Here is a 13852-nt window from a genome sequence, read left to right as displayed (position 1 = left end):
TTAAGGACCTTTTTCAAGGATGAAAAAGAGACCTTTTTTAAGCTTAAGTCAGATGAGAAATGGCTGAGAATTTTGCACTGATGTGCGACCTGTGAGAAATTGTTTAAAGTTATCTAAAACTGTACTTCATTCTAATGCTGGCCCACAAAGAATTATTAGCCTTATGAAGAACTCTTGTTGAGTTGAGAGAAACTGCTTGTCAAAGGCAACATAGGATGCTACATTAATTGCAAAAAATAGGATTTCTCCTAAGGAAGTTAAAAACAAACAGAAATATAAATAATGTAGAATGCACAACTCTGCTTCAGTTCAAATGTAGTTCTAATCTATTGCCTGTGTCTAATACTTAGAGGGATGGATACGATAAGCCAATAATAGAGAGAAACGTATATTTGAGTTTTACACCTCTGTGTGTTAATTCCAACTAGAAAGACATCAGTTTCAATAAAATGCCACGTGTTTTAGAAGTGAAATGTTTGTGAAAAATGTTTTGAAACAAATCTGGTAAACCTCATTACATTATTAATCACTGCTCCTATACAGATACAAAAATACAATACTTCAAGACTTCTGTTCAAAGAATGGCAATATAAACCTAAGTTCCTCCTACACGTATAATTGGGGCAGCCGATGTAAGGTTAATGTAGGACCAGACATTTTCTAGTCACAACTGTAAATTTTAATTTAGTGAAGCATCTAGACCTATAGCGTGTAAACGAATGCTACTTGCAAGAATACCAGAGCATGTGCTGTTGTGACACACACACACACACACACACACACACACACACACACACACAGACAGACAGAGAAAGAGAGAGAGAGACGTGCAAGTACGCGCAATGAAAGTACAGTAAAAGTTGCCAATGATAATGTTAACACAAATGTTGATAGGAAAGAATATCCCACTTACAAATCCACAATTACTTTAAAGTCATAATTTAAAAAAGATTATTTATAAGAGTTTGTGAGCATCTGATATGATATAAAATCAAAAGAAACAACTGCACACTATTTATGAAATCCTTGATTTCTGAAACAATGATAATTTCTAACATGTGTAGTCTAGATTCACAAGGCAATTTAATTAGATTTTCATGACATTTTATTTATCATTAATATTTCAAATGTAGTATTATTAATAAATACCTGGTGGCATTGGCAAATCCTTTATTCCAAGTGCCTTCTGTTTCACTGGCTCTGGAGTAGGTGATCTACTTGGAGGTGAATCAATACTCTCAAAGTCACTTTGGTTAATACCAGGTGGCATTGGAAGTTTTGTGAGATCCTTATGTTTTGCTTGTTGAGTCTGACCAACATCCGCCATAACAGGTTTGCTTACTTGCCCTGCTCCGCTGGCCGAGCTACTGACATCAGATGAGACAGGCTTTGTCTGCACTAATGGAACCTCATTCACTAACTTCAACACTTTCTGGTCCTTAATAACTTGGGTAGGATCCTGTGGCAGCTGACTTGTGGCATGACTTACTGAAGGAGGAGCAGTGGCAGCAGGAGTAGGAATCTGCAACACAGTTGAGTTTCTTGGTGAAGCTGTCACAACAGCAAGCTCCTGCCCGTGGAGAGGTAAATAACCAGAAGGTGCCACATTAAGAGATACAGTATCTGAAGGAGGACACACTGCCTGCTGCTCTGACTGCACATTGGCATCAGAAGTTTTCTGTGCAGGGAGTACTGCCAAACTACCGCCAAGTCCTGTGCCAGCATCCTGCAATGCCTGACCAACATTAGCATTTCCAGATTGCTGTGTACCAGTAGGGGTGTTACGAATGGGGTCAGTCTGTGGAAACTGGGATATTTTTACTGCATCATTTGAAGGTACAGGAATAGTATTAACATCTAACTGTGATGCTGTAGGGACATAAGGAACATTTGGCAGCTGAGTGTGCACTGGTAGTGGCAGCTGAGTAATCTGGACTTGTGGAGGAATTTGTGTTTGATGAGGAACCTGCTGTTGCTGCTGTGGCAGTGGTGGCAAAGACACTTGTGATGTCACAACTGAGAGAGTTGACTGTGTCATCTGTTGCGCTTGAGAAGTTTGTGAAGTCTGAGTGACTGGAGCAGTCTGTGCAGTCTGGTTGCTCTGTGAGGAAACAGATTTTGTTATTTCTACAGTATCAGTGCTTGATTCATCTTTGTCCAAGATGATTATCTCTTCAACTTCACTGTCCCTATTAGCAGTCTTTTCCTTTAACTGTGCAAGTCTCTTCATAGCTAACTCACGAGTGTTTTTGTCTTTCACAAGTTCTGCAAAAAGGCTAGTTTCACTCATTTTTGCATCACGCAGGTCCTTCACACTTGCACCAGATGAAGAAATAGGACTTCTCGGAGTCCTAGGGCTTTTCGTCATTGGACTCCTGGTCTTGTACGATTTTCGTGGTGGCGTCATAGGCCTCGGTGAGCGTGAGCGTGGTCTCTTAGAGCCACGCACATTACGTGTGTGGTAGCTTGGTGAACGACTCCAGCGGCGCAAACGAGGTGGAGTACGTGATCGAGACCTCGAAGGACGCCGTCGTCGGTGCATACTGCGGCTGCGTGACCGTGACGGCGTCCAACGTACCCTGTGAAAACAAAGCGACATCTGAAACAACAAAATCAAACACTTTAAGCTCCACCTGTGTCAGATCAAGTTCAATGCTGCAAATAAAAATAGATTTAAAAAAAATCTGCCTGCACTGCTTCACAATATTTTATTTCTTAACATGTTTTGGTTCATGCCACAAAACATACAACAGTAAGCGTAAATTTTATCAACAGAAAAACAATGTAGTTCCACCAACCAAAACATACAACTCCCTAAACAAAGTTCCATGTCAATAAACAGGCATCTCATGTAGGAAGGCAAAGGTAGCTATGCTAGTAATGTATGCACATTTTCTCTCATTGTATTTCTTTTTATTTTGTTTACAGCGTCTAACTAAGATTGTACACAAACATGTCATATAGGATAAAAAATATCTTAATGAATCTACATGGAAATTACTTACATAGCAAAATAGTTGCAGAATCATACCTACAATTTGTTTTCTGTGGCTCTGGTAATCTGGAAGCATACACACAATTTACCCCAATCTGGTAACTGCAGGTAACTTTCTTCATGCCCTGAACTTCACTCCCGCAGTCTCTGCCTGTCCACATTTCTATTCTCTGCTTTACCATTCTCCTCTCCATTTATTACAATTTGCAGTATCTTAATTATTATGATTTAGTTTACTCTTCATAGTCATTTCCTTCTTATTTACTTACTGCTCAGTTAAGAAGAATTGTGTTCTATCTACAACAGTAGTTCCAATCAGGAACCTCACCTCATTTAGGTACCTCAACAGATTACAAAAGTATCATGAAATATTAAACAATGTAACTAAGAACTACTGAAAGCTTTATTTCAGCTTCAAAGTCAACTAAAATAAAATCATAACAACTTGATATAATGAGAGACGAGAGTCAAATGTACAAACAGAACTGCAGATATTACTTCCAATGCTGATAAGAAACACAGACAAAACCAAAAGATGATTACGGGAATGTTCAGTGGCAATTTTTTATTTGTTGCTGACCGAACTGGCTACAGTGACTTCTTAGGGTAATAAAATTTAAGTATTCGTAGCTTTCACTAAGCCTTTTAAGGAAATATGTTAACCTTTATTACATGAAGTAAAGAAACCATCCTCTCTTCAAATACGAAAGGATTGACACCCACATTCACTGCAAACATCTAAAAGCCTGCTCAGGGCAAACAAGCATTGGTCCAAATACCTAAGGCTTCATGAAGTTAACAGTGCCTTCAACGACAACCCACATTTCAAATTATTGAACAACCGTCTCTCTTCTGCCCTTAACTCTTCAAAAAAGTACACTGTATATCATATCTGTGAATCATCTGAAACTGTGACAACAGGAGACAGGCTGGATTTCAAAACTGAAGGGATTTTGTCATTCAAAAATGATTTACTCGAAGCCTCAGACAAGAAGATGCCAACTAATAATTTTGTCATCTTTCATAAGCTTTGTAGTGACTTTATCACAAAATGTTTCTTGAAAGCGCGTGCCATTATGGCACCAAGGAAACTGTCTACAATCCTAGCCCCAAGACAAAAAGTTGAAACTGATATAGGCCGAGAGCAGCAATGTGGGCCTGAATTACTCTTCATTTTTACTTTCTCTTTCAGTACCTCATTGTTTACCTATTTTACTCTCTTTCATAAAAACAGAAAAATGCTAAAATACTGTAACAACTTTTAATTCTTACTTAAGTATACTGTTATTTATGTAAAGAATTTTAAGTTCAATGTATGTTTTTATATATAAACACACACACACACACACACATATATATATATATATCCTTTTCCAAAAATGTGAAGTTTACTGATAATTCTAACACTGTGATAGAGCACCAAATCTTCCATCTACCTGAAGGTCAACTTGTTTAAGCAATCCTGACCCGATCTGAAACCAGGTCATTGGCAATAAACCTGAGCAAAACTAATCACATACATTTTCCTTCTTATTATAACACACAGCATTCAAAGAGCTTTACTGTCCATGACAACTAGCATATACAAGTAATATACTGCACAAAATTCTTACAAAATCATGTGAACAGCATGCTTATCTGTAAACATAAGATCCTCCACACATTACAAAGGCTCTGCTTGATTACATTTGCCATTATGGTAATTTACTATATTGGAGACTTCAATGTCATGAAATGCATTTACTTCAGATGCTTATTTTGTGTCACAGAATTTCATTCTGGGACTAACCGACTCACATCAGAAGAAAAAAAATTTTTTTTAAAGTGCTGTTCATTATTCCTTACTTGTTTTTATTTTTCCCTTTCACTTTTTCAATTACACTGTCTCTGATCAGTCTTGAAATATTGAGACAAAATTTCTTTACACTGCGTAGCATTTTATATGCAAATACAAATCTAAATTTTGAATAATTCTAAATCTTTTTCCCGCACAGGCATAAACTAAACAACACAATGTACTCCTAAATAAGTAAAGAACACTAACATTTATATTCACATACCTTGCTATTGGTGATCTGCTTCTAGACCTTCGACTCCTTGTCTTGTGGGAACTACGATCCCGATCCTTCTCTCGCCGATGAGATCTGGTTTTCTCTCTCTCCCTTTGTGTAGATTTTCTTCTCTTGTGGTATGATGGACTAACACTTCTACGACTAGGATGATGACTTGGAGTACGGGAATGACCCATAGTTCTCGGTGAACTGGCATGGGAGTGGGAAGGCCAATGTTCACGTCTATCATCGTCATCAATCATAACTGGCTTCGATCTTGTATGTGAGCGTTCCGTTGGAGATAAAGTGCATCTTGAATGAGTGTTCAACCGTCTATCAGTTATGCTGGGGGACTGCCTACAACTTGTATTATCACTATCTGCTAACCTTGAAGATGCTAATTTCTCATATGCTTTTGGTGGCAAGGGAGGTGTATGTGGGGATGAGATAGGAGTCCGAGCTCGTCTCATTACCCTTGGTGTCGTATGTGATGGCGTTACAGACCGCCGGGATGGACTACGTTCAGAATCTGATGGATCGATATCCATGTCACTGCATTCCTTATTCCGCGGACTGGTAGGACTTCTAATAAAAGGAGGAGATTCAGGTGAACACACTGTGTTCTTTGCTTTCCTTGGAGGTGATATAGCTCCTTCCATTTCATTTGGAGGCAGTCGTGTCCAAGATGGTTGCCTTCGCTGTATTAGATCTTCATCAGGAGAGCCAAAGCTTCCTTCCCTTCTTGTAGGTGAGTGTGAAAGGACCCTTTCACGATGGAACACCTCAGGGCTAGATTTTCTGTATCGTTTCTTCTTTTTCTTCCTTCCAGTGCTTGATGCTGGACTCCTGCTTGATTTTCGGCTTCCTCTTCGTTTATCAACTTTATCACGTTTGTGCCTCTTTTCTTTTTTTCTTGTAGAACTAGGAGATCGATGCCTACCACTTGAGCTGCGCATTTCATCTTTTATCTTTCTATACACTTCTAACGCTGATGAGGGGGAAATGTCTCTAACACCATCTACACGTTTATCTAATACAGGGGATTGTTCTTGACGTTTACAATGCCGCAATTCTTTCATTGCCAATGGTGAAAGAGAACGCTGGTGGTCCCTTCTTTTAACACTCTTAAGTGTCTGGGGTGAAGGTGAATGGGGTGTTGAAGCTTTTCTACTGGGGCTCCGTCTCGAGGGAGATGCGTGTGACTGTGTGATTTTGTGCTCCGAGTGGTGCTTATAAGATTTCGAAGCATCATCTTTACTTCCCCTCCTGCTGTGCTTGCGGCGGTGGGAGGACTTACCAGTGGGAGGACTTACTTCACCTTCACTTAAACTGACACGAGCACTATCGTCACTTTGAATTTCACCGGCTTCTGGTCCAGATAGAGCTTCTGATGATACATCTGAATATTCCACTAATGGTTTTACCACAGACGATGCCACAGACAAAATAGTATTGTCAACAGACACTGATTTTTCACGAGAACGTCGTCTCTTATGACTCTTCTTCACTGAAACTTTTGCTTTGCTGTAATGTTTTGAATGCTTGTTACGCGATACTGTGTCTGCAGTGTTCTCCATATTTCCTCCTTCTATGTCACTCCCAGAGCCATCAGACCTAGTATATGATGCATTTGAATGTCTTCTATGATCCCCAATCTTTCCATTGCGTTCTAATGTTCGACCACTGGGCATGTCAGCTGAAAATAAGGGAAAAAAATGTGATAATGGTACAAGTTAAGAAATTTAAACATGGTTACATAATAATGATACTCCACTGGTCACAATAGAGCACTAAGCAAGGAAAATATGCAAGATTTTACTATTGATAATTTTTGCCAGCAGAAGTGAATCCATTACAATTTTTAACCAATTTATGAGTACTTAAAAGTAAAAAGGATCAAATAAGATAAACTTCCTCCACAAAGTAAGATAAACTTGTAACTTAAATGCTATGAAAACCATAATGCGATAAATTCGTAGCAAAACTATTGATTCTACATTACCTGTCTATGTATATAAAAGTTATCTATTATTTTGAATAAGCATATACAATGCTTGAGAGGATAGACCAGAAACACAGTCTCTGATGATGAGTGTGAAACGATTCTAATAATAAAACATAACAATAAAAATACATGCAGCAGAACAATTATTACATAAATGATCATGTGTGAAAACAAATATTGCTGCTGAAGTACAAAAGATGCTGTATAACCTATAGTGTGTTTAAAATAAGTTGCGACTTTTGATAGTTCAGCAGGGAGAGAGTGGAGGGTAGCGTAGTTGCCAGCATGTGTAACGCGCATCAGCAGATGAACACAGGATAATGCCAGTCCCACTCGGCGCGGAACCTGGCCTGGTCACTCGACTGCATTAACAGCAAGCTGGCCGATCTGCACTCTTTCTCAAACGAACTATTTGGTAATAAACTCTCATTCTCACACATCCTACGGTTTAAGTCATCAGCTTCATGAAGAACCACATATCATTTCATTAATAGTCACAGTTATTGTGATATTTCGCTAGTAGGTACATTACTGCAAGAAATTCTTAGTTTGCAGTGAAAACTGGATGCCTCTATGAATTTGTGTTTGATGTATGTTAGGTTACACGTTGCTGTGTATTAAATGTAGATAATATATTGAATTACTCTTTAAACATGCCAGGATATCACTGTCTGTTTCCAATCTTGAGAAAATTCAATGTGCATACAGCGCTCCAACATTACGTGAAAAAACTAGAATGAAATATTCATCAATTCCTCATATCTCATAAATGTTTTGTGATATCAAAACAAGATTTCGGCAAATGATAACTAAAACGAGACTGTTTTGCCAAACGATTAATATGCGGAATTTCCATATCTACAGCAATTTTCAAGAGATTACAGATTTTTCCAAATAAATAATGTAATTGAAGGCCATGGTGAAATGATAACTGCTGTGGGTTTTGTAACGATACAAGTGAAGAAGTTATATCTTTACTTTTATACTTAGAATTTTCTGTTTCATAAACATTGACCTGACTTGCACTCTGTTGTTAGTTTAATAATACACTATTTCAGGATTCTGTTGCCATTTCAACTGCATTACAGTGTTAGTGAGGTGAATATTTCCAAACTCGGCTGTGTTTTAACAAGAGAAGCAGATTTTAACATGACAACAGGAAACGTTACATATTCTTCAAAACTCGTCACAGTCCTTAATAAATCAGCGTCTCCTCAGCCAACTTCTTCGTATTGGCTGACCAGCACTGTTGTGTAACATTTGCAGTGGCTCCTTTTATCAGCATTTCAATCTCACTGAGTGTAAACTTGTTTCTGTTTCTTGACACATTAGTTTTCACATAGGCCGATATACTCTGTCAGATTTAAACGAGCATGATACGGATGAAGCCTGATTAAACTTTGTCCTATTAGCCACTTTGTCGACACGGTAGATGAAGTTTCGGTTTATACATGCTAGGTTAAACTTTTGTCTCATGGAACATTTCTTTGTGCCCAGAGAAAACATCCACTTTCATCCACTGCATTGTTGGAGCATTATGCATCACAACAGAGTGGTATGTTGTTTTATCCATTACTATTGTCGAATTCCAAGGAATCCCTTGCAGCAGAACATTATCTTCCCGGCCAATGAACATGTTCTTGGACGACACTTTTACTGCAAATCTCGTATTCAGATGTACAGAACTGTTGTCATTACTGCATTGCCAACACAAAACACGTGTTCACAATACCTGACGAATACAGAACACATCAACAGCAGAAATACTTTACTATGAGAGCTGACAAACATCGATTCATTTATGTGTGACACCACATGGGTTTGTTTACACACAGTGTGGCAACAGGGGCACTTTACCAGCCGAATAGCTGGCGGCGTGGCAGGGAAAGCCAGCTTGCAATTGGTGTTACCCAGCCAACGGCGTCACGTCCCCCTCCAAGTAGCCAAACGTCAGAAGTCGCAACTACTTTTAAACACACACTAACTGACATCATGTGAATGTAGAGTTTCCCCACAGTAACATAAGTTTCAATGTAATTAGACTAATCATCTTAAAGTGCATAATATGACAGTGTGGTCCACATCATGCACAAATTTAACAAGTTGACAGTGATAAAGGAGCAAGGTTCATTCTCATCTTGCCATGCTGATTTAAAGTCTTACTTTGCACCCTAATTCACTTCAAGCAAATGCTAAATCAGGGTGTTTTGTTCAACACAGGTACAAGTGATGCCTGCACCCATCTTAGTCCAATCTATGATTATGAAGTCAGTAGAAGGTTAAGATATAATTTCCTCTCATTGCACCACCCTCACCCTCATAGATTGAATAGTTTGTACTGTTCTGTTTTTTTTTTTTTTTTTTTTTTTTTTTTTTTCAAAAACGCATTTATTAATAATCTTCTGACCATAGGAAATTGCTGTGTAACAGAAATAAAAGTGAACCTGAATCCTCACAACAATTCAGTAAAATTGTGCACTTTGTTTCCCAGTATGAATGGGACAATGTGACTTGTGTACAACGTTCAGTGTGTAGTTTGCTGACACAAGACATTGCCTGCCAAATTCGTACAGTGGCATAATTAAAACATTCAACCACTATTGATGAGGCAAAACCAACTGAATGGAAAGGTCTGTTGTATCTGCTAACATGAATCCAACTGAGCATCGACTGGACTAACTGGAACACGCACTGCGACACCAAGAAATCTCCTTACACTATGGAGAACCTCAGGATGACTCCTGACAAAGAATGGGACAGGCTTCACAATTTTGTGGATAGCATGCAAAGGAGAACCCAAGCATGTTACAATGCAAGGGCTGGAGTAACGTAGTATTAAATGTTTCCATCAGCAGATTTTGATTTCACTTATATTCAAAGATCAGTACTTTCTGCAGATTGTGCTCATTTTGGTTATTGTTTTGTTTTTATTTCATAGTAATTTATTTTTCTTTGCTTTTGTAAGCATTATTGTTTCATTCTCTGCCCTCCTTGAGCCTAATCCCACACAAATTGCGGTATATACAAGCAGTACAGAACTTTTTTTGAGCAGTTCATGTTTATATTCTGGATGTGTGAACCATCTATTTACTTTACATAACACAGACAACACTGGAACACGATTCAAGGAGAGAAACTGCTACTGCTGCTGCTGCTGCTGCTACTACTACCTCTACAAAAACAACCAATAATGCTCTGCATAATCAGGCCTTCAGAAGTCTCAAGCTCAATTACATTACAACTGTGGCCCTGACACCAAGATTTTTTGGAGAAAGATTTGAATCTGACTTTTACTAGGTGTGACTCTGCTGTGTAAAAAATGCACCACATGGTTTCATGCTTTTACTTTGTTGCTGACATTACATACAAGCAACATGGCAGAAATATACTAGCATCCACAAGCCACCAAAGTACTATGTTACTTCAGCCCCTGCATCGTAATATGCTTGGATTCTCCTTTGCATGCTTTCCACAAGATGGTGGAGACAATACTGCCCAAGCCTGTCCCATTCTTCAACAGGAGTTGTCCCGAGGATATCTACAGTGTAAGGAGACTTCTTGCAATGTCACAGAGCATGTTCCAGTTAGTCCAGTCTGTACCCAAAATGACTTAACTATGGTAATGCTCCGTGGTCAAGAATATCATGCTTAGTGAATTATATACAGCGCTGTTATTAGTGTTCATCAATGGATTACTCACCATGGAAAATATTAGGACAAGAGAAGGCCAATACAACTATGTAACAACCTCTCATCAACAAACTTGAATAACAGATGAATTCACAAAACACGATTAGAATTCCAAAACGTGGCAAACAACAGTGTTTGAAATGGAAGAACAGAGGGCATTAAAAACAAACAAATACTGTCCAAAAAATTACATGTTAATAACTTCACCACTAGACATACCGTAAATGGCAGAAATATTTACCAAACACAAAAGTGGAAGTAATGTAGTCGAAGGCAAAAAATATGACAATGGAATTAACAGCAAACTCAGTTAAGCACTATATTTTTTTAAAAAAAACTTAATTGCCTTGATTGCAATAATACATTACTTTACAATTGGTCATAAATTGTAAATTAATGCATTATTTATATTTTTATAAATTGTAAATTTGTATATTATTGTAATCAAGACAGTTAAAAAGTTGTAACAAATATATCAGATGGCTTACCTCTGCAACATGACAATGTCAGGTCTTACATATAAGCAACATACAATCATATATCAACAATTTAAACTGGAAATTACACACTAAATTGAATAAAACAACTACGGCACTGTATTACTTCATCACTATACAGTGCAGACGTTAATAAAACCGACAAACTACAGGGACAGATTCCTGACTGGAAATGGAGGGAAAAAGATCCTATGAACAAGTGTCCAGAAATGCATTATTGCCATAGTACATGGCACTGTCAAATGACAATTCGCCTAGGCTTGTTCCCAACATGAATACCAGACCATTCTGCTACTTAAAGTAAACTGCATCAAACACACAATCTGCAATGCACAAGGAACACATGGCATGTGGTCAGGGAAACTGTCATTCATCAGAACCATCTACCACATGGCAACGATGCAAATCCAGACACATGTTCATAGGACCTTTTACCTCCATTTCCAGTCAGGAATCTGTCCCTGCAATTTGTTGGTTTTATTAATGTTCACCTATATACTCTATGGAGGCACAATCAGATGTCCTCACATGCATTAAAAATATAAACAATAACTGTTTAAATATTCATAAATAAGGAGAGAGAAGAAATTAAAAAAAAAAACAATGGCAGCAACAAAAAATTTTAGGTAGTCAACGAATCACACTCCAAACAGTACTCATATTACAGAGGGTATATGACAAATAACACAAGGAACTGGGAAATCATGAATTAGGACTGATATCGCAAACAACTCTAGCCTACATTAAAACAAGGTGTTTTACACGTGAAGCACTTCTGGTAAAAAAGAAAAGGACAGGAAAGATCATTAGAGCTGACAGTAAGGTTTGAGGAATTATTCTAAAATTAAACTAAGACATTTAAAATATCAGGAAACATCCAATTACTTAATAAATGTGCCAACTTATTATAGTGAAATAATCAACCAGCATGACTTAACTCTGGTAATGCTCCGTGAACAAGAATATCATGCTTAGTAAATTATAGTGATATTTGTATTCATCAAGAATTACTTTTAATGGTTTCACAGCATACGGCTGCCTGCAGTCTTGGGTAGAGAAATGTGTACAAAGTGTTAACACCAACTACTATAACATGGTTGCATAAAATGTTAGTTTAAATTAGTCATCACAAGCAAGAAATTGGTGAAGTGACACCCATGGCCTGTTGTTAGAAACTATCCTGATATATACCTGGAATGATTTTGGAAATCTAATCAGGATGGCTGGTCTGGATACACTTCATTTAAGTAATAATAATACCAATAGTAATAATAATATTAATAATAGTATCATCATTAAGCAGCTTGTAGATATGTCTACAATGAATAACAGTTTTCCAAGGCAAACATCTTCAACTATGCTTGGAAATGTGGCTCCTCACTACTTGAACATGTTTGCTGTTTGTCATGATTTGCCTTCTGTTACTGGGTCGCCTTACAAAGACATATGCTGCAGCAAATTTTTCTGAACAACTAATGATGACTTGCCACCACGGGACTGTCTGCTAATTCATGCATATGTGGCTTTTATTTCAATTCCGCAGTCAGGTAACCTTCATGACATCATTAATCATCATGAATAGTCACGTGCACCACCTGCAGCTGAACTCAACCTATTAATATTTTTGATTTTGTATTGTGCATCTAGGTGGAGACAGGGAAATATATAGGCATTTGGTTACAAAACTGTGGACTATCATCTTAAAATCATGCTATGGAATGACCATTAATCAAGCACTTTAATTTAATACAGGTCAGGCTCACATTTCCATGTCAAAAGTTTGTGGACTGCACATTTAACTACAATAAGCAAATCAAAACTGTTGTTGTGGTCTTCAGTCCGAAGACTGGTTTATCATTACAGCGACTTACATCCTGGAATCTACTTACTGCAGTCATCTCTTGTTCTCCCTCTGCAATTTTTAACACCCTCCCCACAAACGCGCGTGCGTGCGCGCGCGCATGCACACACACACACACACACACACACACACACACACACACACACACTCTTCCCTGCAATACTAAACTGCTAATTCCTCGATTTCTCAGAATGTGTCCTATCAACTGACCCCTTCTTCTAATCAGGTCGACAGACAAATTTCTTTTCGCCTCCCCATTAGTCATGTGATCTACTCGTCTACCTATCATTCCCATCTTCAGCACTCTTCTGTAGCACGACATATCGAAAGATTCTATTCTCTCCTTGTTTTAAACTGCTTATAGCCCATGTTTCACTACCATACATGGCAAGACTATATATAAATACAGGGTGTACATGAAGTCTGGGAACACTTTCAATTATTTATTGCACAAGAACTAAACATTGTACAGATGTCATACATATTGCATTTTGAAGAGAAACTCTGGAAGTTTTTTTTTTTTTTTTTTTTACACAAACATTCAATATGCAAACCATGAGTGACCTGGCAGACGTCAATACGGTAATCAAATTCTTGCCATATCCATCCCAGCATGGCATTGTCGACTGTGGCAGTTGCTTCCCGTATTCTCTACCAGAGCTCTGCTACATCACGTGGTAGAGGGAGTACACACATGTGTCCCTACAGAAAAAAGTCACACGGCGCGACATCTGGTGATGGGGAAGGCCATTT

General features: G+C 38.1%; 1 protein-coding gene across 7 annotated transcripts in view; it reads right to left on the bottom strand.

Annotated features, from left to right (window-relative positions):
* The window catches only part of LOC126253642 (cyclin-dependent kinase 12), a 178531-nt gene that overhangs the window by 149326 nt on the left and 15353 nt on the right, over positions 1-13852 (bottom strand). For all 7 annotated transcript variants that reach the window (XM_049955141.1, XM_049955143.1, XM_049955144.1 and 4 more), the window contains exons 2-3: positions 5056-6742; positions 1150-2579 (exon numbers count right to left, since the gene is read on the bottom strand). In XM_049955141.1, coding sequence (XP_049811098.1) covers positions 1150-2579; positions 5056-6737 — 3112 coding nt within the window. In that variant the 5' untranslated portion in view covers positions 6738-6742. The remainder of the gene's footprint in view (positions 1-1149; positions 2580-5055; positions 6743-13852) is intronic.

Source organism: Schistocerca nitens, chromosome 4 (genome assembly GCF_023898315.1).
Source record: "Schistocerca nitens isolate TAMUIC-IGC-003100 chromosome 4, iqSchNite1.1, whole genome shotgun sequence".
Taxonomy (NCBI): domain Eukaryota; kingdom Metazoa; phylum Arthropoda; class Insecta; order Orthoptera; family Acrididae; genus Schistocerca; species Schistocerca nitens.
Note: the sequence above shows the minus strand (reverse complement) of the source record. Positions and strands in the feature narration are given on the sequence as shown.